Source organism: Bubalus bubalis, chromosome 4 (assembly GCF_019923935.1).
Source record: "Bubalus bubalis isolate 160015118507 breed Murrah chromosome 4, NDDB_SH_1, whole genome shotgun sequence".
NCBI classification, from domain to species: domain Eukaryota; kingdom Metazoa; phylum Chordata; class Mammalia; order Artiodactyla; family Bovidae; genus Bubalus; species Bubalus bubalis.
Window position 1 is genome coordinate 150,298,260 of NC_059160.1, and position 26,867 is coordinate 150,325,126.

Sequence of the window (26,867 nt, forward strand, 5' to 3'; positions counted from 1 at the left end):
AATTTTCATTCACCACTTGTTGGCTGTGTGACTTCAGGCATGTTAACTAACCTTTCTGAATCTCAGTTTTCCAACAGGGGATTAATATAGCACTATCTCCTAGGGATCTTGTAGGGATTAAAAAAAGATAATATAAAGAAATATAAAGCTCTTGGTATGAGGAAAATGCTCACTAAATGATAATAATCATAATAATCCATTTCTTTCCTGTGGCCTGAGACTCTGCTTGGTGAGAGGGCACCAGGGAAGGCTCCACCCTATGCCTGGCCCACTGGAATCCTTGCTGTTGGATGGGGTTTCTCTATGGACCAAAGTTAGAGAGTGCGCATTGTTACAGCTGTCTTGGGTAGTTTGCTGGGTGCTCCCAGAAGGTAGAGGAGGGAGCAGGGCTGGTTTCTAGTGAGGCTGGAGGGAGGGTCCAGCTGCCTGTGGCTCACCCCAAAGGGAAAGGGTTAAACCAGAGCTGGCTGGTGGTAGTCACTAAGGGTCCAATGGCAGGGAAGGCCACTGAAGCTTCTGGGCAGCCAAGCACCGCCCCCCACCTGCCATATCAGGTGGGCTGCCAGATGCTGTAAAGGATCTGGACTCCAGCTGACCAGGCCCAGGTTCTAGGACAGGGAAGGGCAACTGGAATATAGCCTGCCTACTCTGGGGTCAAAGAGGAGGCTGCGTTCTCCCTAACTACCCCCTGCACTAAGCCTGGGGAAAGCAGACCCCATCCAAATCCTCCTCACTGGGAGGAGGATCCTTGCTTCCCATGGACTCGGAGTCTGAGTGGTTGGATGTACAGGTTGCAGCTGTTGGAGTGGGACTAGAATGTGTGAGTCCAGTGATGTGCTAATAAATGCTTAATAATCAGCTCTCTTGGGAAAGAAAAAAGCCTTCACTTACAGTGTTTGTGAATTGCTATGGTGTAAATATTCCCACCATGGCCAATTTCAAGCTATCAACATAACACCATAGAACGGGGAGTTGGGAAGAGATGTGCACAGCTGGCTCTTGTGAGCCCGTATGAGCCGATTCCGGCATGCTGCTGGGTGGGGCCTGATACCTGCATCAGGGTCAGGCGAGTTTGTGTGGCTTCATCGTACAGGGAAGTAAAGGCCACCCCACAGTGGGGATCAGCATGAAACTAACGGCCCTGGAGTCTAACAGCCTAGAACACAGTCTCAGCTCTGCCGCTGCCTGGCTGTGTGGTCTTGGGCAAGTTACTTTAACCTCTCTGTGCCTCTGTTTCCTCACCATAAAGTGTGGCCAATGATGGTGCCCACTTCATAGAACTATTGTGAAGGTTGCAAAGGTTAACACTGGCCTGTGGTAGGTTAACATAAGTTGTTAATCACCACAGAGTATTTGGAATGTAGCCTTGTTGAGAAAAATTTGGAAAGGAAGGCCCAGAGTCCCTCAGGGTGTTTCCCAAGGGCATGTTTTTTTTTTTGTTTGTTTGTTTTTTTTTTTGTTTTTTATATTTAAATCTTGGATTTCCTTTAAGATCAAGGATTGAAAATCTGCAGGCCCATGAGCCCCCTGAAATTATTTTTCCAATGTTGAGTATGTGTACTTATCTCTATAGAGAGGGGCCATTGCTTTTATTGAATTTTCAAAAAAGGTTGTGGTTTCTGCGTCCTTCCCTCAACCCACAAAGGGCTTAAGAACGAGTGATGTGGAGGGTATAGAATTCCCATACCACAGGAATCGCCGCTGGAGAATGCCGGGGAGAGGTGTTTATGAAGCATGTGAAAGAAAAATGGCAGAGACAGAGAGAGACACGCAAAGTCAGCCCAGAACCCTGAAATGTCTCCCTTTTTGAGACCTAAGGCTGAGGAAGCTTCCAGCAGCAGGGCAACCAATCTGCTCACATGCACAGATACCTGTTCCTGCTTTTTCCTTACCCTTTCCAGCCCTAGGAGTCTCCTCTTGCCTTCCCTACTCCGCCCCCCTCTCCTGACTCCCCAGGACCCTGTCCCAAGGGCCACCGCTGTCTGGGTGTATGGAGGCAGGATTAGAACTCACTCGGGTGTCACTATGATTCAGCAATAACGTTTGCTTGCTTGTGTCTTGTTTCTTTTATCTTTCTGTAGTTACACTATAATTAGTTAAGGTAAAGTTAGTGCAAAGTTGCATGAGCACTGGACTGCCTCTGCTCTGAGTTGGAGACTGTATTTTTGCAAATAACGTGGAAGGAGGTGGGGGGTAAGTTTACAATGCTACTCGCTTTCACCCTGTGGGATTTTTGTTTTCCTTGATGATTTTTTTTTTTAATAAATATGATCCCTCCTTCTTAGCTTGGTATTGTGTGTGGGGTGAAGGACCAAAATGATCAGGTCTCTAACCGAAGATCTTTATAGGAATAAAAATTACTTTTTTGACAAATCCCACTCTAAATCATTGCAGTATACAACTCCAAACACCTAGAGGGAACAAGAATGACAACTTCTGAGAGCTTATAAGTACCACCCCTGCCCACTTTATCAATAAGGATCTGTGGTTTAAAGAAGCAAGTCATCAAATAGTGACCCCTGGAAGGCCACCACCAAGAAAGCTGTCTCCTGATCCCAGTGCTAGGTTAACCCATCTGTGGATTGCAGGGGAGTCTAATGTCCTGTCCCAGTTCCCACCCTTTTCGCTCCCTTGAGTATCAGAACCCTGACTTTATCTAAGGCAGCAGCGTGCCCAGGTAAACATTACGTTCCCCAACATCCTTTGCAGCTAAGCATGGCCACGTGACTAGGTTCTTCCTAATGGGGTATAAGCTGAGGAGTTGTCTGTGGATTCCAGAAAGACCCATTAAAAAGGGGTGGACCCTTTTTACCTCCTCTCACTCCTCCTTCCAGCTGACTGTAATAAGGTGATAATGGCTGAGCTCCAGCAACCATCCTGAACTCAGAGACCACGTGAGGATGAAGTCTTCCTGATTGAGCTGGCATTGAGGAAGGCAGAGGATCCTGGGTCCCTGATGACTGAGGGCCATTCTTAGTTTGGACCATCCACCTCCAGACTCGGAGAAGAGAGTATTTATCTCCTTCAAGCCACTCTTTAAGGGTCTTCATTATTGTCAGCAAATGCAGTTTCTAATTGACATGTGGAAGCTTGCCGGGCCTCATTTTGTGCCATGGGCAAAGACAGCAAAAGTTTTCCCCTAGCCCACTGCTGCTGCTTCTCCTCCTCTCTTTGGAAGAGTCATCCTGCCCAAGCGAGCCCAGTTCTTTTGCATCTTTCCTCCATTCTGTCTTTTTGTTTTCCTCTGTCTCCCTCCCTCTCTTCTTTCCCTCCCTTTCCTTCCTTCCCTCTAACATTTATTGAGCATCTACTAGGTTCCAGGTACCAAGCCAGCTGGCACTACTAGAAACCAGAAGAGGAGACAGTCCCTCCTCTCCAGTGCCTCAGAGTTCAGGCTGGGAGCAAAATGTAAAGAAAGTATGATGGGATGGGCAGGTGCTACAGGAGCAGAGAGAGCAAAGGGCACTGAATTCAGTGGAGGGACCTGGGGGACTTCCCAGAGGAGGTGACACTGCCTGAGATTTGAAATAGGAGTTTTGAGTTACTGGCAATTAGAAAAAGAAGGCCGAGGACAAAGATTCCAGGCCCAGGAACTAGCCCAGTGCAGCACAGTGGTTAAGGACCCAGTGCTGGAGCACAGACATGTGACGTCTCTCTAATCCTCAGTTTCCTCTCCTGTAAAAGGAGGATAGTAGTAGTAATAGGGCTAGATGAGTGCCTGGAAGTAGACATGCAATGCATGCTGCTTATTAGATTATTGTTGTTGGTAAATGTGCATAGACAAATATCAGTTTCGGAGACGAGTTTCACAGAGACCATAAGTGACTTGTCCATGGTCATACAACCACGAAGAGGCACCAGTCAAACCCAAGGGTCCTCATCCCTAGTCTGGTGGCCTTTATTCGTCCACCCTCTGCCATTGCATTAAGTGCTGAGGGAAAGATCAGTGTGTGGTCGGGGGGAAACATGGAGGGCTTCCTGGAAGAGATGGGTCTTGAGAAAGTTTGGAAGGATGGGGAGGGAGGAAGGCATTCCAGGGAAGTAGTGTATGATGAGCACCATCATCAGAGGGGTTTGGGGGCTAGCTGGCTGGCAGAGGGTCTAGACTGTGAAGACTGGTGAGATACAGGTAGAACAGGCAAAGAGAGGCCAGGTCAGAAGATGAACCATGGCCAGATGGCCAGATAGTAGAGTGAGAATTTGAACCAGTGAACCACAAGGAGCCACAGTTAGTTTTTGAACGAGGGGGCTGATCATAAGGAAACTATACTTTGGGAAGAGAAGAAGGAAAGAAATCTATCTTTACTAAAAGCCAGTACGGGCCAGACAGAAGATTGGGAATTTTCACATTAATTATTTCATTTAAGCCTCACAACAACCCTATAAAGTTGGCATCAGTTGGTACCTCAGACAGTAAAGAATCTGCCTGCAATGCAGGAAACCCCAAATTTGTGCTCTTCACACTGTACCGTGTGGCTTTAAGCTGTCCCCACTCTCAGGACGCCCTTTGCACTGTGAGTATCCCACAGTGCTGCTGCTTCACCAGGGGCTCAGGAGTCTTTCTACAGCCCAGACAACCCCTGGGTGAGCCCTGGGTTCACACTGAGGAGAGAGAGATTAGTAGCCCCAGGACTTTGGGGGATGCCCCAGCACGGGGTAGGTGAAGTGCTAGGGCCCTGGGTCTGATAGAAATGGCCACTAACTGAATTGGAGCCTCAGCTGAGAGGGGGATGAGCCCTAGCTTGGGAGCCTGGCAGGAAGTGACAAACACCTGAGAATGTGAAATGATAAGATGTCTGTATTCACTTCCAATTAATGGTGTGGGACAGGCAAATAGGAGAAGTAGAGAGGAAATGAGATTGGTCATGAGCTGATACCTGTTGAGGCTGGGTGATGGGTTTGTGGGGCTCTAGTATACCATTCCTTTTACCTTTGTGGATGGTCCAAAGCCTCCATAGTAAAAAGTAAACTAAGGGTCTGCCCTGGCAGTCCAGCAGTTAAGACTCCATGCTTCCACTGCAGGGGGCACAGGTTTGATTCCTGGTCAGGGAACTAATATCCCACGTGCCGGGTGGCCAAAAAGTTCAGGGGAAAAAAAGAAAAATAACAACAACAACAAAATGCTAAGAACTTAAAAAGAAAAACAATTCTGTCTACCACACTCTCTCCCAGGTGAATCAGAGTCTCTGCCTCCCAGGCATTGTTATACTTTAAAATGGCCTCAGGTGACAGCAGCCAAGGTGAGAACCTCTGCCTTGACTCCATCACTCACTAGCTAGTATCCTTTGCCTGCTGAGTCTCAGTTTCCTCGTCTGTAAAATGGGGGTAAACCTTCTATCAACCTCATGAAATTGCTGTGAAATTTAAATGCGATAATACAGGATAGTATGAGCTGGACATAAGCGTGAGCAGGTCAGTCTGCGTTTTACAGTCACTCTGAGCATCACCAGGCCTCTAGGCATGGGAGGTGAGGAGCCCTAAGCCAATACGTGCAGAGGAGGCTGGCCATCAGGTAGCCTCACAGGGACAGGCCTTGCCTTCTGGGCAATTTTTATACCTTTTCCAAAGCACAAGGGCTTTTTTTTTTTTTTAATCTGCCTTTCCTCACTGCTTAAAGACCACCCAGCACAAAGACATCAGGGCCACTCATTGCCACTGCCAGAGGTACAGATGGGTGCAGGGGTTGAATGGAGAGAAAGACTTGGGCTTTCTCTGCTGGCCTTGCCATTGGCTTCCAGGATTTAGCCGTAGCTTCTCCATCTGTGTCGGGTGAATAGAGATGGGAAGCCCTTGGCGAGGGGTTAGGTCATAGGAAATAATCAGAGAATGGAAGTGAACGGATGCGTGAATGGGTGAGATTCACTTCACTATGACAAAGTGAACTGTCAGAGCCTTGATGGTGGCGATGGGAGCTCCCCGGCTTGGAGAGGGGCCCTGGACACCTAGGCAACTTCTCTGGGGTAGAGAAAGAGCACGGGGAACACAAGAGCAGAAGCTAGAGCATGTGGAGAAGCGCAGAGGACATAGTTCGTAGCGGGAGAGGAGCGAGGAACTACCAGGAGGGAGCTACCGGACACCGCTCGGAAAACCGTGCTAACGTGGAGGCGCGGGGTCTCTGTCTGACCACCCAGCCTGCGTCCCGGGCGCTGGCCAGGGTTCCGGGTCTCTCGCTCGCTCCGCCGGGCTCCGCAGCGCCGCCTGGCGGACACAGTGCGCTCCGCTCTGGCTTTGGCGGTAGCTGCCGGGCGCATCCCGCCGCAGTTCAGCAGACAGTGGGGAGAGAGCCAGGGGCGCGCAGTGAGGATGGGGCGTCTTTTTCCTGAGGGGGTCGCGCCTGGATTGGACCTGCAGTACATACTGGCACCCTCTCCTTACTAACCCTGTGCCTGGGATGACTCAGCTCCGTCGCACACGTCGGGGGACCATCCCCAATCCCCGGCCCCAGCTCCGGAATTTGGCTGCCTCTGAGTAACTTCTCCGGGAAGGAGGTCTCATTAAAATTTTAAGGCGTTTGGGGTTTGCTTTTTGTTACTATACTAAAATACCAAGAGAGGGCGTGAAGGCACGAGAGGGCCTACTTTGTCTCCCTGATGGTCCCAGGCCTGTAATTCCAGGGCTGGGGAATTTCTAGGCCCTTCCCGCCCAAGTGGGTCCCTGCTGGCGAGGCGTGGTGGCCCTGTCGGAAGATGCGAGGCCAAGGAAGGCAAAGCGTGTGGGTCGGAATGACCAGGGGCTTGGGGCTAGTGCTGGTGCTGGGTGAACAAGGGCCTGGCTTTCACGTCGCAAGCGTGGGCACTTGAGTCCCCGGGACTCGAGCCGCACCACCTCCTCGAAGGTCCTCCTATCCTGAGTGTGAGTGTGTGTGAGTGTGTGTGTGTCCGAGAGCCTGGAGGTGACAAGCAGCCCCATCGGTCGGGGTTCTCCATAAGCCGGGCCCAGCCAGGCCCAGCCAGGCCCAGCCCAGCTTTTCTTAGCCGGACCAGAGTGGGAGCTGGGCTGCAGCGTCCCGGGCGTGCTGCGGGCAGACGGCTCGGAGGCGCTGGAGGCTGCCCCCTCCGGGTAGGCGGCACGGAGCCCGAGTCTTCCTCTACGGAGTCTTCTCCAGGCGGAGGCCTGAGAAGCGTCCCGGAGGTCGCCGGGCCCGCTTTGCGTGCAACCCGGGAAAAGGCCCCGCAGGCGTGAGGCTGATGCTGGGAGGAGGGTGGAAAAATCTGAGTCACCAACCCCCGAACAAATGGCGGCGGGGGCCGTGCGGTTGACTGACCGAGGCCCGAGGCCGAGGGCGGCCTTTGAGCGGCGGTGAGCTTCCCGAGGCAGCAGGGGGAGCCTGACGCCGAGGGAGGCCGGTGGCTGGGAGAACCCAGAACGGCCTGACCCTGGGGAGAGGAGAGTTCGGGGTCCGCGCTCAGCGCCGCGACTCCGAGGTCCCAGGATCCCAGAAAAGGTGCGCTCTGGACCAAACTGCGGACCCGCTGGGGAGAGCGCCCCAACAAGCAGAGAGCAGGACTGGCGCCCGGCTCTAGGGGTATGAGTGTGTGATCGCGGTCGGGGTGGGGGCTGGGCCTTGGACCCCTCACCCCCACCCCGCCCCAACACACACGCGCACACACACACGAAGATTAGACCTCTTTTCTGCCTGGTTCCAGGGGCTCTTCAGGCAGCTCAGTCCCGCCGCACAAGCTGGGGAGAAGGTAGCGGTGCACGCTGCGGGAATCGCGCCGGGACCGAGGGTCGCGCCGCGACTTTGCCGAGCGGAGCTCGCCACCCAGAACGGCGCTCCGCGTCCACCAGGTCGCCCCAGCGAGGCTGACAATGGGCGCCAGGACCCTTGCGGGGTCGAACTGGAAGGGGCTTCCGGGCCCCGGGCCCCGGCGCTTTCTCCTGCGGCGCAGACTGGGATAGAGCGTAGACTGCAGAGAAATCGGGATTCGGAAAAGCAGCATCGGCGCCGGCCTGACGCGGGTCTCGACTCGGGAGAGAGGAAGGAGCCCCTGGGGGCGGGGGTTGGCTGGAGGGGTCGGCTGGTGGCCGCCTCTAGCCCTCGGCAGATGAAGAAAAGGAAAGCGAACTCCTTTTCCTCGGAGAGACAAGAGGGCTCCAGCGCGCCCTGTTTCCCCAGGCCTAGGAAACAGGTTCCCAAGCGTCCTCCGACCGCCAATCGATCCCGGCTGCCCGCCCGTAACCGATGATGGTAGGAAAGCAGAGAGGAACTGCGGGCAGCGGCACCTCCCCCGGGCCGAGGCTGGGCGGGCGAGTCCGGACCTGCGCCGCTCTCTGCACAAAACGAAACCCAAACTCCTCAAAATCTTAAGAGGGAAATTTTTTAAAGTCCCCTTTCCCCTCTTTCACTTTTAACAAACCAGCTACTGGGAGAAAAAAACGAAATGAACGATAGCTAAGGACACTATCTTTCCAAATTGTGAAATCCCGTTTAAAAATATTTCCTCCAAGGCCAGCCCTTCTGAAGCCTTTGCCTCTTCCTGAAAATTACAACTAAACAATCGGAATTTCGACCACGGTCCTGGGAAGAAGGAATAGCCGTGAGGCTCAGGGAACCCACTGTGGCCAAATTGCCATGCTCTTGTTTTTCTTTAACCAAGAAAAAAAAAAAAAAAGATAAGAAGAAGTAAAACCTTTTAATACATCAAATATACGGAATTTTAATCTTTAAAGCGATACATTGTCTATTATTTTAGTACATGACGTAAACCTTGTCCCCTTTTCAGCGGGTGGACTTAAAAATTAAAAATAGTTAAGTGTTCCTTTTAAAGAACAAAATAAGGCAAATGAGGTTTTGGAATAGAATTGTTTTTCCTTTTTTTTTTTGTTTTCTTCCAGAATACATACAAAAAAATACCCATTCTCTTTTGATGGTATACACCTTAAAAATAATTGCAATTTGAAATCAGAGCTGACAAATTGTGACTTGTTTTGTTTTTTTTTTCATTTTTGTAACAAACATGCATGTAAATTTGTGTTTCAATCAGACATTAAATAAGAAGTACAATACAATCATAGCAATTTTAAAGTAACATTAAAGAGAAGACCTCTAGTTCTGTGGCGGTTTTGTATTTATTTATAATCTACAAGGGATGGGAGGGTTTGTTTTCCACATTTTTAACCCTCAAGTTTTAATTTTTCCCCCTTCTTCCTTTTTACCTACAGAGCTCAAACTAAGTAATGCACTTTTGAACCACGGGTCCGCTTGGAGCTAACATAAATAAATACCAGTGTCCACCGATGCAGTCCTCAGATGAACACTTTTCAATTATTTTTTCCTTCTTTTTCTATAAAAAGTCAAACGATATTTTTTTTTTCAACTTTTATAAAGTTTGGGTGGGGAGATGAGAGGTGGGGGAAAGGGGACTTTCCCACCGGGTCTCGGTCGCTGTTTCGGGTAGATAGATACAGTATATATATTTTTTCCTTTCCTGGCCCGGGTCATCCCCACGCGCGGGTGACAGTCGCCTCGGCCCTGTTGCCGCCCCTCCCTTGGCTCCTCCCCACCCCTCAGTTCTTTTCTTTCCCTCGATAGCCCTCGAGACCGCCCTCACTGGTACCCCAGCGCCGAGGCCGTGGTCAGTCTCTGTCCGTAGAGGGCATAGGGGGAGTAGTACGGTCCGGTGGCGGCGGGCACGGGCACGGGGGCACCGGGCGTGGGGAGCGGGCTCTTGGAGTAGGGGTGGTAGCGGCTGCTGAGTCCCAGCGCGTGGTGGGGGCTGCGCAGCGCCAGCGTCCCGGGGCTGCCCGGAGCGCCCGACGTGGGGATGTGCATGTGGCAAGCCATGGCGGCCGCTGCGGCGCTGGCCAGAGACGAAGAGCTGGGGTAGCCCGACAGCAGTTTGTCTGTCCCGGGGAAGGCCGTGTGGGTCCGCAAGTGGCTCAGCAGCTCTTCAGACGTAGCGAAGCGCTTGTCGCAAGGCCCGTTGGCCGACACCCAGTTGCAGATGTGGGGGAGTGGGTCGTTAGGGAGCATGAAGCCGTAGGGGTAGAGGGGGTGGCCAGCCAGAGAGGGCGGTGTGGCGCCGGCGGCCGCGGCCGCGGTGAGCGATGAGTGCACGCCGTGCAGCGGGTGCGTGGGGTACACCAGCGGGTATCCGGACTTGAGAGCCGCGGCCGCCGCGGCCGGATCGTGAGCGCACGACGCGCTGGCTGCCGCCGCCCCAGCCAGGTGACTGGCGCAGTGGTAGCTGAGGCAGTACGGGTCCCGGCACAAACTGGCTGTCATCACGGACGGCGGTGACGCTCCGGCCAAGGGGCTTGAGCCGGCGGGCTTGCTGCAGCCCAGAGAGCCCGCCGCGGCCGCCGCCAGCTGAGCCCCGACTAGGCTGCCAGGCTTGGTGGGGTCGAGCGCCACGCCGTGTGGCAGGAACTGGGGCGGGTAGCCGGCGTAGGCCCCAGCCAGGCTCCCTGGGTAGGTCATGCCCGCGGGAGGCAGAGGGAACACTGTTTGGCCCGGCTTGTAAGGCGACACGGGCGCCACTAGCCCAGAGCCCAACACAGAGGAGGAGGTGGGCGCGCTAGGGCCGGAGCCGGAGCCGGAGCCTGATGAGCCGCCGCAGTCCGAGCCTAGAGCCTTGCCCCCGGGGCCCCCATCTGGGTGCTGGTTCACGTCCACATTGATGCCGCCGCCACAGCTAATCCGGCCGTGCGCCAGCCCCGTGGGTCCCCCTTCGGCCGAGGCGCCCCCGGAGCCCTTGGTGCCGCCACCGCCGCCGCCCGCCTCGGGGTCCTTCTTGTCGTCCTTGCCATCCGGGCCGCCCCCGGCCGAAGGCAGCATGCCTCCTGGCGAGCAGGCCGAGGCGCTGGAGCTTGGGCTGCCTGTCCTGGGCGTGAATGGCTGGCAGGTGGCGCTCGGTACCCGGAATCCGGACTTCTCCGCCGAACCCCCCCCGCCGCCGCCCCCGCCGCCCCCTCCTCCGCCGCCGCCGCCGCCTCCCGGCTCTTTCTTATCCGAGCCGGGTTTGGAGTACGGCTTGAAACTCGACTTGTCTTCCACGCCGATGTCGCTCAGCTTGAGGGGGCCCGACTTGGCGTCCTTGTCGCCCCCGGCGCCGCCGCCGGCACCGCCCGTGCCACCCCCGTTGGAGGCCACTGAGGAGAGTTTGGACGAGGGCGAGGGGTCGGGCTTCCCGATCTGCGAGCATGTTTGGGCCAACAGCGCCAGCGGGCTCTTCTTGGCATCGAGCTGCAGGGTCAGACGTGGGGGGGGGGGGGGGGGGGCGGGGGCACAAAGAAAGAAGGGGAAACCGTTTAGAATTCTGCCTTCTAGGTTTCGAGCGCACCTCCGTCACGACCCGTAAAGATCCTTCCAGCCCCGAGGCGCAAGTCTAGGCGACACCCCTTCTACACACACATTCTCTTTCTTGAGAAAGGCCCCAGCACCCCCACCCCACCCCCAGCCCCGCCACCAGGATCTTTCCTGTCCTCTTTAAGCGATAACTGGATTAAAAACAAAACAAAACAAAACAAACTCTAAAAATGTTTTGGTTTCTGACTCTTTGACCCAGAACTGTACTCCCCACCCCCACCCCTAATACTTCAGAGTAAGGGCTCGGGTCGTTGGCGCCTTAGAGGCTGTGTACAAATACCAGCTTCTGGGGAACCAGAGGACCGGGACTTTGGAACCGCATTTTGGACTCCCGTCTGTCTTCTGACCTGAGAGTGAGGGGGCCTGGGTCGAAGTAGGTGCTTTAACACCAATGGGAGAAACAAGTTTTGATTGCCTTGGTTCCTAGCATTCACACCCCATTCTACATCCTCCCCTCTTTCCGCCCTAGTTTTAAGGTGCGGGAGCACGATCCTCTCCCCTTATCCCGGAGCTGAATCACTCCGATCCCCCCACCTTCACCCCCTGCAGATCACAAGAGAAAGAAATCCCGTGGAGGGGCAGCCAGGGTGGTGGTCCCAGCGTGATCCGGGGATAGGGTCCTTACCTCTATGGGGCTGACGGGAGTGGAAGGCAGGGGCTGCAGGTACTCAGGGTGCAAAATATGGCCAGTCCGTGCCGTCAGCATCTTCAGCACCTTGATGGGCAGGCGGTTAGCCTGGCGGAGAGGGTCAGAGGGGGGCACGGCGTGCACAAAAGGCTTGGTGCTGCCGGCCGGGGACGAGCCTGGGCCGGGGCCGGAACTATTTCCAGAGAGCGCGCTGGTCCAGGCAGGGTCCGCACTGCCGCCGCCGCCGCCGCTGTGCTTACTGCTTCTTAAGGCAGAAAGCGAGGGCGCTGTGCTCATGACCCACCCGCGCGCATGGGAGCAGCGGGGGGAGGGCTCCAGGAGGCGCGGGGCGGGCTCCGGGCTGCGCTCTCGCCCGGGGAGCAGGAGCAGCAGGAGGAGGTGGAGCTGGCGCGGCGGTCACCGGCGCCCAGCGCGCCTTCTTGGCGCCTGGAGCCACAAGCGAATAATCCTGGGTGGCCCGCAGCGGAGCCGTAGCCGAGCGGGAGGAGCCGGCCCGACTGCGGGAGTGCCGGGTGGCTAGCCGTGTCGGCCTCGGGCTGTGCCCCTGCGCTGCGCACTCGCGGCCCGGCGCTGGCGCTGCTCTCCGCGATGTGAGCCTCTGCCTGTCCAGCCGGGGCTCTGGCGAGGAAACTCACTTCAAAAGCAGCTGCACCGAGGGGGAGATTAAAGCCTTTGCCGCCTTCCAATCAAATGGGAGCCCGAGGTGATTGGAGGGTCAAGGGGATGTGACGCGTCCCGCGCCGCCGCCGCCGCCAGGACTCTCAGCGCTGGTTTTAATGGGCAGCTCCCTCTTCGCCGCTCCCCCTGCGTGTCCCCTCCCTTGATTTCGCTCGGAGGACGAGCTGGACATTTATTCTACGTTTGCTATCTGCCGCCTCCCTCTCTTTTCTTCCTCGTCGTCCTTCCTTTTCCCCAGCTGGAGAATAAACTGAAACCAAAAGAAGGGTGCTTGCAAGGAACAGTTTGAGGGTGTTCAGAAGGAGCACCAGCAGGAGTCTGGACAACGGCCGCACTGTCAACTCCAGGGCCGCAAAGGAGGTCCGCACCCCCAAGTATTCTCTCCCCCGCCTCAGTAATTGAAATCTGCGGTGCAGCCGCTGGGTAAGGAAAGGTGGGGAGCGGGTGTTGGAGGAAGTCCGCCCGCCCGCTTTGATTTCCCGGGATTCGGCGGCGGAGAAACCAGAAGCTAGGTGGGCAGCGGAGGCGGTGGAGGCAAGTCTCGGCTCTAAGCTAGGTTCCCCGCCCTTCCCGGCCACGTGACGCCCGGAGATGCGCAGATTGGGGCAGGAGGGGGGTCACATGTTTCCTCTGTTTCACACTCAGCGCCCCCCCGCCCAATTCTTACTCTGCTCTGCCACCCTCTCTTCTTCTACCCGCACCCCCCCTCCCGAGTTCTTTGGGCATCTCCACCCCTCCATCAATTGTCAATGTTCCTCGACCGCAATCAATCAGTTATTTGTCAGCTCTTGTCAATCCGCCGGTGATTTATGTCAGCTTTTGTTGCTGATTACAAGGCGGGTGCGACTTGAAGGGAAAAAGGGAGAGGGAGAGAGAGACGCAGAGGAAGGAAGAGACTGAGGGGGAACTGAAGGAGGGGGAAAGAGGAGCAGCCTCCTGGGATGAGAGGCGGGGGCTCCAAGAAAAAGAATGAAAGAAGAGAAAGAGGCGCTCAGTGTCAGGAAAATGAATAGTGAGAGTAAAGTGCGCAGGTGCGCCAAGGGCGCTGAGAAGGGTGCGCTGGCCTGGGGTGTGCGCCTCGCTCCTCTAGGTATTGGAGAGAGAGAGAACACCCTTCCACCTCTGGGGATTCCGTTCCTTTGGGGCCACGCGAAGATTCCGAGCGCTCTCGGTAACCGAGACAGGCGGTGGCGACGTCCAACACGGGAGATTTTTTTTAACCCCCCAAGCCATGGTAGTCCCTTCGGGGTACGTTGAGTGCAGTCGTCAGGCTGCCAGCTGGCCCCCTCTCCCTCCTCCCTAGTGCCCTGACTCCAAACTCGGAGGCTTCTAAGAGCCACATTACCAACGTAGCCTTGAGTTCTGGAGGTCAGAGGTGGGGTACCCCCGGCTCAGTTCTTTGACACCCGTCCCCCATCGTGGCTAGGGCTGAGAGGCTGCGAAGAAGAGGCCTGGCGTGTGTGTCTGGGGCAGATACGTTCCAGGCTCACTCAGGCCCCCTCTCCAGCCCTCCCTCACCCCTGCCATCCCCGAAGTCTTGGTAGCCAGGGTTACTCTGGGCTGCTCGCTCGAATTTATTGAAATGCCGAGCCAGGACTGACCAGCGCAGGGAGAGCAGAGGGAAGAAGCAAGACAGAGAGGGTGGGTGGGGTGGGGGTGGGGGCGCGGCGGCTGCCTGTGGGAACAACCGGCTCTTCCAGGGAAGCGGAGCGGGACCGCCGCGTTCCCCTCGATTTGCACCGTCATTCGGGCTGTTGGGAAGGCAGAGGGGAGGCGCTCTGCGTGCCTCTGTGTACCTGGATCTGAGTGCAGAAGTGTGTATGAATGCCTGTGCCTCTGTGTGAGTTGTCAGGGCTTTGGTAGCGTCCGGAGCGAATTCGAGGGGGTGGGGTGACCTCCAGAAACTCGCAGAAACTGGAAGGGGGCTAGAGAAGGGTACATCCCCTTCCTCGGAAGGATTTGGAGGACTTTGACTCTCTCCGCCCCCCCGCCCCCCCTTTCCGCCCCGGCTCTTCTTTTGTTGTCAAGTCCTTTTGATAAATGGTGGGGCTGGGAGCGCTGGGGAGCTGGGAGCCAGTCTGTACCCGCGCGGGGGGGGGGGGGGGCCGGGGGCGGGGGCCGGGCCTTGAGACCCGGTTTGCACCCTCGCTCACCCGGCCGATGCCCCGTCGGCGCCGAAGTCGGGTCTGGGACCTGCCCTCGGCGTGCTCGCGGTCTCCACTCTCACCACCCCATCCCTCCCTCCCTCATTTCTGTCTCTGTCTCCCACTCCGCACAGGTACCGAGAACTTTCTAGGGGTGAGTTTTAGAATTTCTCGTAGGCATTCTTTTTATGCGTTTTAATTTTATCTCTTGATTCTTTAGATTGGTAAACTTCATGACATGGTAACTTGACTAAAGATACTTTGGAGAAGCGGGGAGTGAGGCGGTGTGTATATAAGGAGTTTGTCGGTGGATGTGTTTAGGTGTAATAACACACCTCCGTTCAAGGGGCTTTGGAGTGTCTGCCGGTGCGACAACGGAGGAAGGTGAGTCCATGAGACTGTGGCGCGGCCACACGCGAAGTTGTGAAGGCTGTCTGAAATAACCTTTGGGAAGCGAGTCCCAGGTGCCGGTTTCTGACAACCGGACGGTTCTGTGTCTGCAGAGCAGAGCTTTTGAGGCTGCCTGTATCCTGCTGCTCTGTTAGTGTCTGAGTCACTGGGTTAGTGGTTGTCGAAGTGTCGCCCAGATCTCCCAGCCCCGCGAGCTCAGCCATGGGCCCCGCGTCGCCGCAGCCTCTCGGCGAGGCCCGGACACAGAATGCTGGGGGCGGCGTCCAGAGATGGAGGTGAGGTGACCGCGGGGGACCCTCCCTTCCCCCCTCTCCCCAGCTCTCCAGCCAGCCGTCTCCAGACTCAGTCCTTTCCCTCTCCTGGAATTCCAGCAGCTTTCTTTTTACCCCCGGCAGCTGGGGGAACCAGAGAGTGGCCCCTGTGTCCCTTGGAATAGGCGTGCCACGGTGTGGTCGCACATGCTCTCAGGCCTGCGCGATGCAGCGCGCGCGCGCGGGTCTTGGTCTTCGCGCATTCGCTCTTCGAAAAATCGAACTCCGAAGGTCCGAGCGCATGGGGGCGCCTGGGGGTCTGCACTCCCAGGGTTTTCGGGAGGCTGCAGCAGCCGAACCTGCGCACCTCGAAGGGGAGGTCAAATCCCCGAAGGCCGTGAGGCCGTGGGGGTAGGGGGAGTTATTAATGACTCCGCGCTGGGCCTAATGCCTCCAACCCCCAGCGGCGACTGGCGTGGATGTCCTGTGGATTTTATTTGCACACAATGGAAATGATTTGTTTTCTCTAAAAAAGGAGTGGGCTTGGCAGATATTTGAGGAGGGGGTGGGAGGAGAAGGAAAGAGAGAGAACTGAGGAAAAAAGTTTGAAAATGCCTTGAACTATTCACTGTCGAGATGGCTAATCAGTATTGAGGCCGGAGGGCAGGCGGGCCGCCTTTCACCGCCGCTTCCCTTTCATCTCGGGCTCGGCGGAGGCGCTCAATTAAAAGCCTATCAGTTTGTAAGTAAATCAACGCCTATCAGAGTTGTCACATCAAACAAAACGATTATTATTGCAGCCCGCCTCCCCTATTAATCTCCCTCGAAGATAATCCGCCTGACAGGTCAGGCCCGGCGAGCTGGAAAGCCTGGCCCAGAGCGTCCAAACAGTCCTGGACTGGCGCGCGCCCCTTGGGGCACCCCCTGTTCCCCGTCCCGCCCCGCCTCGTGGTCCCCTGGGAGTGGGGAGAGAAAGGGCGCGCGGAGGCCACTGGGCCCAGGCACGCCCCTCCGGACTGGGAGCCGAGCCGAGATTCGCTGGGCTGGTGGGGGACGGTCCCCGGCGGCACTAGCCTCCTCTGGCGCCAGGGAGGTACCAGGCTTGCCGTTGCCAGCGCCTGGCCTGGTCCCTGGGCCTCACCAAGGCCTGCACTCTTCTCGGCTCACCTCCTCTGGTTCTTCCTCCACCCCCTTGTCTTTTTTGTTTCCTCTTTTGCCTCTTTCTTGGCTCTCAGCCTTTTCTTCCTTTCCCCCCTCTTCATTTGTACTTGTTCTACTAGCCAGGGAATGTCTCCTGTTCTCTCTCCCCCCTCTCAGTATACGGTATATACCAATTCAGCGCAACCACACTCTCTGAAGCAGGGCATTCTCAGGGCCCGGGTTACTTCTCTGCGGCAGGGTTGCTTCAGGAGTGTGTGCAATTCCCAGGAATTCAGCACCAAGTCCTTCTAATTTCTCCTCAAGCAGGGACTGTCAGAAGCTCTGAGCCTGTTTAAGTGTTGGGTGTATTTGGAGGGGTGAGGGAAAAAAAAAAAAAAAAAAAAAGACCAGGTGGTGAGATGGGTGGAGGGTGGCAAGCTCCCTATTCTGGAATTAGCATTTGGTGTTGGAATTTAACAGCTGCAATGTCTCTGACCTAGCTGGTGGCGTTGCTTGGGCTTTGCAAACATGCAGGGGAGACCTATGGGGCATCTGGGCCTCTGTACTGAGTATGTGAGGGGGTGCCTAACATTTCATAAGTAAATACGCCCAGATAACTGCGTCTATAGCCTCAGCTGGCCTTCCAAGGGCCGGGCGCGGCTTGGATTCCATAAGGGTGTGAAATCGTGGCCTTCTTCCGTTTGGCCTCTGACTTCGAGTTTTGAGGTGCTTCGGAACCAAGCGAGACCCGCCCTGTTCTTCGCTTTTACGCCGATAGGCCTAAATGCGCACTGCTCGAGCCTGGTGGAGCCAGAATTAAGGTGTGCTTGAAGTGTCCGAGGGGGAGGAGCTGCCCGCAGGACCTGAGGCCCTGGTACCCGGAGTGCTGGCTTCAGTGCTTCGGAATCTTCACGCGTTATCTGGGAGAACCCCCAAGGTGCGGCATTGTTGCCTGTTCCGGCGGAGACTCTCCCAATAGTCGCCCCAAGGTCCGAGGCAGCGGGTATCCCAATAGAGCCCACCTCAGCTTGCTGAGCACCCGTAGCTGCAGAACCTGTGGCCCCTACCACGCGTTCCCGAAAGCCCCCCCTATTTGTGCACACTTTACACAGCCAACCTAGTAGTAATATTTATTTCCTTACCTAGAAATATTGTATCCGTGCAGTGGCTCAATTATCTGCGCGCCTGCTTTTTTAAAATGTATTTATATCACTTCTGCCACGCCGCAGATATTTAAATAAAGAGGTACACATCCCGCGGCACACCTCGACGATGCGGAACTCGCTCTGTCTGTAGAATATATTCACTGGGTGGTTATTTGGACGTAAGCGCTATCTCGAGCCCAGATTACACCCAAGCAGAGGCTGTAAAATGACACTTGCTCCAGAATTTTCCCAACTTAACTATATGTGCACACACCGAGAATTTAATACTGTTTTATATCCCTCTACATATCTAAATATTCAGATGTTATGTTACATGCCCTCGAAGCCGGAAGCAATCCTGCAGTTCACACTGGACTTGCAGCTGTTTGTATAATTTTCATCACCCTGCACTTACAGATGAATCTTAATCTAATAAATTCAACCTTGTCATTTTTAGAATCGACGTAATTTCTCTGGCTGCGGGTGCGCTGCGTGTATCAGAATAAATCCAGCTCTCAAGCATCCAGCAGGAAACGGCTCCTGGTTCCCGGGTGTGGAGACGCCCCATCCGCCCAGCTCAGGACGCGAGGTGGCTCCTCGTGCCCAGAAGGCTGCAGGTCTGGCCTCCGAGGGAGGCTGGAGTATCAGCGCCCTCGGCCTTAGCAGTCTCTCCCGGTCGGCAGTGCCCGGCAGCCCCCACCCTCTGCCGGTGCTTCGGAAACCCGCCGGGGCCGAGTCCGCCCGGGGCGAAAATTGAAAGCAAATTCCACGGCAGACGGAGCTCGAACTTTCTTCAAAGCAAGTTTGCAGCAAAGATTCGGTGGTCGCTTTGAGACGACAGCGCGCTTTTAGGGGTGTGTCCGAGCGCAAAGTGGGGAGGTGGGCAAAGAGGGTACCTGGTGGCCGAGCTTGGTCCCCGGCGAAACGCGAAGGAAGGCGCCTCCCTTTCCTTATTTCTCGCCAACTTCTCGGGCCCTGCCCCGAAAGAAATAGTTTCCAAGGTGCCGCGGACGCTCAGGATGCGTTTATGGGAATCGCACCAGGGAGAAGGCGACTTTCTAAAAGTTGCCGAAAGCTTTGCCCACAAGCGTCCGCCCAGCGGGGCTCAAGAAAGCTTGGGACCAACTCGCCTTCTCCCGGGCAGAATGAGCCCCCCTGGAGAGTCCCCTGCCCAGCGTTTTCCCCTCACCTCGAAACCGCACGTAAATAACCTCCTGCTGCCTGCACTGCAAACATCCCCCCGCGCTGCCGCGGTTGGCGGGCGAGGCCCGGACGCAGAGCCAGCCCGCAAGGCCGCTCGTCTGCCCGCTCATCCCAGCCTTGAGATAGGCTTGCGCGGAGATGAGAGGATGAGTGTAGTTCTGTCTCCCACTGGGCTGCCCACTTGGCTGCCCAGACCATCACCGTGGACCTCCCAGAGCAGCGCTTCCCCTGGGGAGAGGTAGTCTTGGGGGGCTGACGAGGGCGCAAACTGCGCGCGCGGGGGGAGAGGGGGCGGCCGCCGGTCTCTCCGCGGGGCCTGTCGCCTGGCCGGCCGCGGCGGGTGAGTGATGAGGGCAGAGAAGGGCGCCCATAAATCGCGGGTGTCAGGGCGAAAAACTCTCTTTATTGTCTGCGTGATGGATGGGCCCGGGGACGAGACACCAAATACTTCGTATCGCCTTTAAATGGGAACACATTTTCCGCGGCCATAATTCATGTTTTTTAAATAGAAAGTTTGAAATGTTGCCTATATTTCACCGGCCCTGACATATTTATGAATCGCTCCCTGCATGCAAATATCATTATTTAAAGCGCCGGGGAGAGCTCAGGGGAGGGGAGGAGGCGCGGCCCCCGGGGCGTGGGGGTGGTGAACCGGGGAGAAGCGAATGGATGGGGGGGTGCACACCAACGCCCTAAAGTGCGGACAATGAGGCGCAGAGGAAAGCCGTATCCGGAAGCCCAGCGCCCTGGGGGGCTCCCCCACCGCCGCTGGATCCCTCACAGCAGCTCGGGGAAGTTTGCGCGGCTTGGGATCCCTCCCCCTGCCGGGAGCCCAGGGGGCATTTTGAGTCCGTCTCCGAGGCTCTGATCCTAGCCACCTTTTCCAGAAGGAAGTTTAAAAAAAAATACTTTAACAAACGCAAATAATAACAACCAAAGTGTTTCATGTTCGTTGCCATTGCTTCGGTTTTTATTGATCTTCATTCCGCAAACCTGAGACTGCGCACCCGGGCGGGGCGACTGTCAGACCCCAGTCACCTCGGGGAGCGGGTGGGGGAATAACCGTCCGGTGCCGCGGCCTCGACCCGCCCCCACCCAACCAGCTCATCACTTCTGAGACACAACAGAGCCTGCGCAAGACGCGGGGACACGAATGATACGGCCCCCAAGCTCTAGGGGCTTCAGTCCCGCCCTCTCTGTCACCCCGGTGCTGTGTAGGGCTCCTGGGGTCTGCGTCCGCCCTCCCCGAGCCCCACAATCAATACAATCGCTCTGATTTAAAAAAAAAAAAAAAGCTGGGCACGTGCTGTCAGCTCTCCCCTGCCCGTCCAGCCTGGGAGGGACCCACACCTGCGCCCTCTCTAGCCGAGTCTTTACCTGTGCGGTTCCCCGCGGCGCCTGCGGCCGCGCCGGTAACGCAGGAATGGAAGGGAGGGCGGGGGAGTGAGAGGGACAGAACGTACCACCCGGGACAGCCAGATACACAGCCCCGGGGGCCTCCTCTTCGGACTGGTGGTGGGGCCCCGGCCCTACACGCCCTAGGAGCCGAACTGCGCTGGGCAGACCGGGTCGGGGGAAGGGCGAGGGGAATCAGCCTCCGGTGGGCGGGGCGGGCCCAGCGGCACTTCCGCCGGGGGCGGGGCCGCGGGCTGCAGTGCCGGTCCCACCCCTCCGCGTCGCCGGCCCGCCCCCGGCTCGCCGGGCTCCACCCCCCCGGCTGGGCAGCGGGTGTCGCGGCGCGATGCAGCGCCTTGGCGCACAACCCGAGACTCACAGGACAGTGGACAGGTCCTTTCCCCTGCCTAAGGTTGTATCTAAGGATTTTTAAATCAAAGGACTACAAGCACATACCCTGGCCCAAACTCTCAGGTAAAACTTTGTCAAACTTTGGTCTTTTGGTAGTTCCTAGACCTGACTGGGTCAGGGGTTCTCGAACATTCTCTGGTATCTGAAACCAGTCATACCTCAGACAGCAGGGAAAACATTTTCGTGCCCATAGGGTCCCACCTGTCTTTCAGGAAGGTTAAAGACAAAAGCTAACTCTGTTAGAACGTTTGTTTTCTGTCGGACACTAATTAACATTAACTCTGAGGTAAGTACCACGAATAGCCGTTTTATAGATAAAGAAATTGAGGCATGGAGAGAAGAAATTGGCCTTGCCTCGGGGCATCTCATCCGTATCCTCATCCCTTCTTTCCATCAGACCCCCAGCAAGTCAACTCATCACCCTAGAGGAATCTTGCTGGGCTTTTACTTACCTTGTGGGGGAGTGTGTGCTGCCTTGTTAACTGCACCCACCTGCATCTGAGGCCTTGCTGAGCAGGAGGGGCCCACCCAGAGGAGGAGAAAGGAATAAATAAAGTGGGCTCAGCTCAACTCCTGGACAGCTCCCAGTCTGATGGGGAAACTGGACCTTTGAGCTCCCCTGCTTGTTTCTCTTCTAGCTCTTCAGCAGCCAGAGTGATCTTTTAAAAATTGTTTTAAAAGGCAGACTAGGTTTCTCCTGTCTCCTACTGCCCCTCATTCTGAGCTTTTGCCACCCGTGGCTGCATTTTGGTTACTCAGAGGTGCCATACAGCATCTCACCTCAGGACCTTGCTAAGGCTTTCTCTTCCATCTAGAGTGAACTTCTGCCCTCCTCTTCACCTGGCTCACTGCACTCACCACATGGGATTTTCTGATGAGAGGTTCTCCTCTTCACTGGATGGTAACTTGACAGGGCAGGGACTGGAGCTGTCCTTTCAAGAAATGAATGAAGAAAAGGGCACTAATTTGTACCATCAGCTGTGCTGAATGAACGATAACTTTGGGGATTCACTTCACTTTTGGGGGTTACCAGTAAGCATTCTTTGTTGTCTCATATCTCGGGGTGTTTTTTTCATTTTAATAAGGGAGATAGCACAAACACGGAAAAATAATGACTATTCTGAGTCTTTATATTGTAAATATAAACAAGTCAATGATCAAGGAGGTTGGGGAAGAAAATATACCAATATCTATGGTTTTCTAGTTATTTATTTTGGTTTTCAAAGTGCATGATGTGTTGGTTGACACAGTTTAATGGAGACATTCCTCCCCCATCACTGCTTCTCCCACCCTCCATGCCTGTATGTCCTAAGGCTCTAGCCTGGGCTCCTTTTTCTCATTTCACATATTATTGGTATGTGTTATTAGCCCTGTATTATTAGTCTGTTATTATCTTCTGGCTGAGCTGCTACAGCACAAACCTTCTAATTATTCTGTGTATCCTTGGCCTCTCTTGCCCCTAATGTATTATACATCCTCCTACCAGCTTAATTTTCTTGCTGCCATCATTCCTTTGCCCCCAAATCTTCAGTGACTCTCCACTGTCCACATGTAACACTTGACACTTTGTAATTTAGTTCTAAACTTTTAAACAGCTTTGATTAAGTTGCATTTCAAAGTTATAAATGAAATCTATGTTCACTTCAACCAGCAAAGCTCTCAAAGATATGTAAAGAAAAACATGATCTCACTCATCTCCTCTCCATTTCCCACTCTGTCTCCTGAGATATGCAGTGTTAACAGCCTGGGGTGTAACTTCTGTCCCTGCACCATGCTCGGCTTGCTCATATAAATTACACTCAAATGTATGGGGCTCTTATGTTATTGCTTGTTTATACAAAAATGATTATACTAGAGTTGTCTGCAATTTGTTCATTCTCTCTCAGTAAAAAATGAGTCTATAGTTAGAGAGCTAATTTATTCCTTTAGCTGCATAGTACAAATCTTTGACTTATGATGGAGTTAGCTGATAAACCCATCCTAGCTTTCTGGGTAGTTCAGCTGGTGAAGTTGAACATAGCATCCAGTTGAAATGCATTTAATATATCTTAATCTACTAACCTAGTAGTTGGTGGATTACCAACTACAATCTACCAACATAGTTCAGCCTAGCCTACCTTAAACATGGTCAGAAGACTTTTGTAAGTCTACAGTTGGGCAAAATCACCTAATACGGGTCTATTTTATAATAGAGTGTTGAACATCTCATGTAGTTTATTGAATACTGTACTGAAAGTGAAAAGAAATAAAGGTTGTACAGGTACAGAATAGTTGTATCAGGTGTTTCCCGTTGTGATCGTGGGGCTGACCGGGAGTGGCAGCTCACTGCTGCTATTCAGCATCAGGAAGCTATCATAGTGCGTATCAGTAAGCCCAGGAAAAAATTGAAACTGAAAATTCAAAGTATAGTTTCTACTGTTTGCCTGTCACTGTCATATCACTGTAAAGTTGAAAAAAATCTTAAGTCAAACTGTTGAAGTCAAGGATCCCCTGTATTCCACAGAGTGGATATACCTCACTTAATCAGCCACTTCCCTGCTGATGGTCATATAGGTTGTTAACAGAATTTTTCCTCTAATATATTTTTTGTGTCTATATCCTTGAAATCAATTATTTTACTTCTGTAGGATAGATTATCAAAAGTACAGCTGTCTACACTCCAGTCAAGTCTAATGTTCTCTCTGCATGCTCTGTGTTTTTCAGCTTCTCTGTCCTTTATTCCTGGAAGGCCCTTGTTCCCTGTGCTCATGTGTCCAACTTCTGATCCTAAAATGCCCAAATCTGATACCAGAGTTTAGTTAAGTTATCTAATATCCACCTCCTTCCTTCTTCCTCAGCTTAACATTGTAGCAGTGTGCCTGGGCTAGGCAGTGGTGCAAAATTGGTGGGAGCCAATCATGACAATCTTGTTTTCATTTTGTCTGATGATTCTTACAGCCAGGGATGGTCATGTGACGCAGTCTGGGCAAATGACGCACAAGTAAAAGTAAGGCAGTGGCAAAGTAGGAGGGGGAGCTTTGGAAAACATTGTTTTCTTGATTAAAGGAAATGATGCAGTTGTTCTGACCCTTCCCTTTCCTTTCTTTCTCCTTTCTTCCTTCCGTGGGCTTGGATACAATATCTAGAACCATAGCAGCCATCTTTGACCATGAGGAAAAGTTTAAGAGACTAGCAGAGAGAGACTTAATCCTGATGTCTCTGGGACACAACAATTTCTAGGAATCACCTGGCTCCAAAAAACTTTTGTTATATTAGAAAAATAAAATCACTATTTGTTTAAGCCAATGAAATTTTTTTAAAAAATATTTGCAGCCAGGCATATCATTTACCTGTCCCATCTGACTAACCTTATTTCCATTTGGTGTTACCACCACTGGGGGCTTCCCAGGTGGGACTGGTGGTAAAGAACCTGTCTGCCAATGCAGGAGACTTCAGAGATGTGGGTTCAATCCCTGGGTTGGGAAGATCCTCTGGAGGAGGGCACAACAGCCCACTCCAGTATTCTTGCCTGGAGAATCCCATGAACAGAGGAGCCTGGCAGGCTACAGTCCTTGGGGTTGTGAAGAGTCAGACACGACACGACTGAAGCAACTTAGCACAGCACAGCAGTACCGCCGTTGGAATGTCACACAGTGGGCCAAAACAGTTTGAGAAGCCTGTTAGACACTTGGCTTCAAAGGTTCTTGAAGTATGGGTTTCCAAAGTCACTTGGGAGTGAAGTTTGGTCACACCCCTCACCCTTAGTGTTATCTCCTTTTTATGCCTAGCATCTGAATCCTGCTTCCTGCTTGTTGGAATAAAGGACCTGTTTCCAACTACAGAAGCTGAAGTGGTCGCATCCTCCTTCTCCCTGTCCCTGGCAGCTGAGGCTCCTCAAGAGGTGAGCGGAGGTTTAGGGTGGATTATAAACCCTTCTCAGCAGCAGCATTGAACCCAGTGCAATGGCATTAGCCATCTAGGGAGGCAGTGAAGCAACGGGCCAGTTGCTGCTGTGTCCACTGTGATGGTGGTGGCTGCTCAGGCAGTGTCTAATCAGACTGTTGCAGTAGTATGATCAGTGGCATTCTCTGTTTCCGAGCCCCTGTTTCTACCATTTCCCAAGTCTGAGTTTCTAGACCTTTTACTGATTTTCTAAGCTTCCTGATATCCTTTTGATAGGTTTCTTTTCTTGCTTAAATTAGCTAGAGCCAGTTTATATCACTCACAATCAATAATATATGTTGGTTTGCCCTAGCCTGGCTCTTGGATGGCTTCTAAACAGATCTGATGGTGACTACTTCTTTTCTCTCTTTCCATCTGTTTTAAATTGAAGTATAGTTGGTTTATAATGGTGTGTTATGTTAATTTCTGCTGTACAGCTAAATCACTCAGTTATTCACATACATACATTACTATTTAAAATATTCTTTTTCCATTTTGGTTTATCCCAGGAGATTGGCTATAGTTCCTTGTGCTGTACAGTAGGATCTTGTTTATCCATTCTGAATGTAACAGTTTGTATCTGCTAATCCCATACTCCCAGTCCATCCCTCTCCCTCCCCTCCTCCTCCTTGGCAACCAAGTCTATTCTCTATTTTTGTGATTGTTTCATAGATAAATTCATTTATGTCATATTTTAGATTCCATATCTAAGTGACATCATGTAATATTTGTCTTTCTGTCCCTGACTTTACTTAGTATGATAATCTCTAGTTGTACCTATGTTGCTGCAAATGATTTAATTCCATTCTTTTTTATGGCCAAGTAGTATTCCATTGTGTGTGTGTGTGTGTGTGTGTGTGTGTGTGTATATATACATATTTATGAAATATTCTTTATTCATCTATCCTGTGATGGATATTTTGTTTTTTTCAGTGCTTTGGCTATTGTGACTAGTGCTGCTGTGAGCCTAGAAATGTATGTGTTTTTGTTTGTTTTGTTTTTTGCAAAAAAACTCCGCACTTTATTTCAACCTTTATCCAAAAATGTAACAAATGTTAAAAATGTGTAGTCCTGAGCTTTAGATGCTGACCTCCGACCTCATAGGCAAGTGAGGAGAGAGACGCTAGAAGTTCAGAGTTCCTCCCATTCCTGGAGAAAAGGGAAGCCCAGGTGAGGTACATGATTAGAATACCAAGGCCCTATGGAGAATGGGACCCCCTCTCTTCTAGCACCAGACCAAGGCCCCACCCACCCCACCCCACCCCACCACCAGCCATCCTCTTCAATGGAGAAGTCACACAATTCTTGAAACTTGTACAGGAACGTGGTGTGTGGTGCATGTGGCCGGCAGCTAGCTCACCAGAGAGGGTTAGAGCCTGCCCCTCTGCTTCGCAGCAGGCAGGATGGGGCATAACTCAGCTCCCTCCTCCTCACTCCCCTCCTCTTTGCTCTCTTCCTCAGGAAGATCATTGCTTGTAGTGACAGTCTGGTGCCGCCCAGTGATCCGCACGGGGCCAGAACCTGCCATCAGGCAGAAGGTTATGGGTGGTTGGAGCTGGAAGTCATCCACACTGAACATAGGCTGGCAGGACGACTTGAGGTTGGCCACAGGGACTTTGATCTCCTCGTGGTCATGGTTCTGCACTATGGCTTCTACCACATGATTCTCTCAGTGAGGCAGAGCATGGTCAAAGCCAGCAGGAGCTCTGTATCATCCTCTTCTGCCTTGAAGCTGAAAGAGCAGGTGTGGCCCGAGAGCTCACAGCCAAAAACAATCCGTAGTGACTGGACCAGGACTCAGAGACCCTCGTCTCCCCCGACCCCCCAACCCAGACCCGACTCTCCTGACTCAAAAACACCAGGGCAGCAGCAGCGCCAATGGCCTTGCTGCAAGAGCTGTCTTTTTAAATTATTGTTTAGTCCAGATATATGTCCAGAGTGGGATTTCTGGGGCATATGAAGTTCTATTTTTAGTTTTTTGAGGAATCTCCACACTCTTTTTTTCATAGTGGCTGCACCAACTTAAATCCCCATGACGGTGATTACTTCTTAGAGGTGCCCATGGGCTCCTTGGGTGATACTGGTGAGGACCCCAACACTAAGCGGTCTGACTGAATGTCTACAACCTTGCCAGGCAACAATTTCAACAGAAAAACTGGGAAGTTCAGTAATGAGAGTCAGTCAGGCCAGAATTGAGTGAGAAAACAT

General features: G+C 53.4%; 3 protein-coding genes across 3 annotated transcripts in view; 2 read left to right on the forward strand and 1 right to left on the reverse strand.

Annotated features, from left to right (window-relative positions):
- The first annotated feature begins 6,722 nt into the window (after window positions 1-6,722).
- On the forward strand, window positions 6,723-9,058 carry LOC123333396 (translation initiation factor IF-2). The gene is made up of 3 exons (XM_045165534.1): window positions 6,723-6,756; window positions 7,305-7,525; window positions 7,647-9,058. The coding sequence occupies exons 1-3, from the start codon at window positions 6,723-6,725 to the stop codon at window positions 8,187-8,189; spliced, it is 798 nt and encodes a 265-aa protein (XP_045021469.1). The 3' UTR covers window positions 8,190-9,058.
- Window positions 8,618-13,025, reverse strand: ZNF503 (zinc finger protein 503). Its single transcript, XM_025285122.3, has 2 exons — window positions 11,937-13,025; window positions 8,618-11,188 (listed from the first exon to the last, which is right to left on the reverse strand). The coding sequence occupies exons 1-2, from the start codon at window positions 12,234-12,236 to the stop codon at window positions 9,551-9,553; spliced, it is 1,938 nt and encodes a 645-aa protein (XP_025140907.1). The 5' UTR covers window positions 12,237-13,025; the 3' UTR covers window positions 8,618-9,550.
- Window positions 13,026-20,089: 7,064 nt separating this feature from the next.
- Window positions 20,090-26,867, forward strand: part of LRMDA (leucine rich melanocyte differentiation associated) — a gene marked incomplete at its 5' end in the record, with an annotated part of 1,193,353 nt that continues 1,186,575 nt past the window's right edge. Inside the window, 2 exons of the mRNA XM_044942025.2 lie at window positions 20,090-20,801; window positions 24,506-24,618. Of these exons, the coding sequence (XP_044797960.2) occupies window positions 20,090-20,801; window positions 24,506-24,618 (825 nt within the window). The remainder of the gene's footprint in view (window positions 20,802-24,505; window positions 24,619-26,867) is intronic.

Coding starts and splice junctions, on each gene's coding strand:
- LOC123333396 (XM_045165534.1), top strand. CDS start 6,723: ATGACCAGGGGCTTGGGGCTAGTGCTGGTGCTGG. Junction 6,757..7,304: donor GGGGCTAGTGCTGGTGCTGG/GTGAACAAGGGC, acceptor AGCGGCGGTGAG/CTTCCCGAGGCAGCAGGGGG. Junction 7,526..7,646: donor ACTGGCGCCCGGCTCTAGGG/GTATGAGTGTGT, acceptor GCCTGGTTCCAG/GGGCTCTTCAGGCAGCTCAG.
- ZNF503 (XM_025285122.3), bottom strand. CDS start 12,236: ATGAGCACAGCGCCCTCGCTTTCTGCCTTAAGAAGCAGTAAGCACAGC. Junction 11,189..11,936: donor CTCCCGTCAGCCCCATAGAG/GTAAGGACCCTA, acceptor CTGACCCTGCAG/CTCGATGCCAAGAAGAGCCC.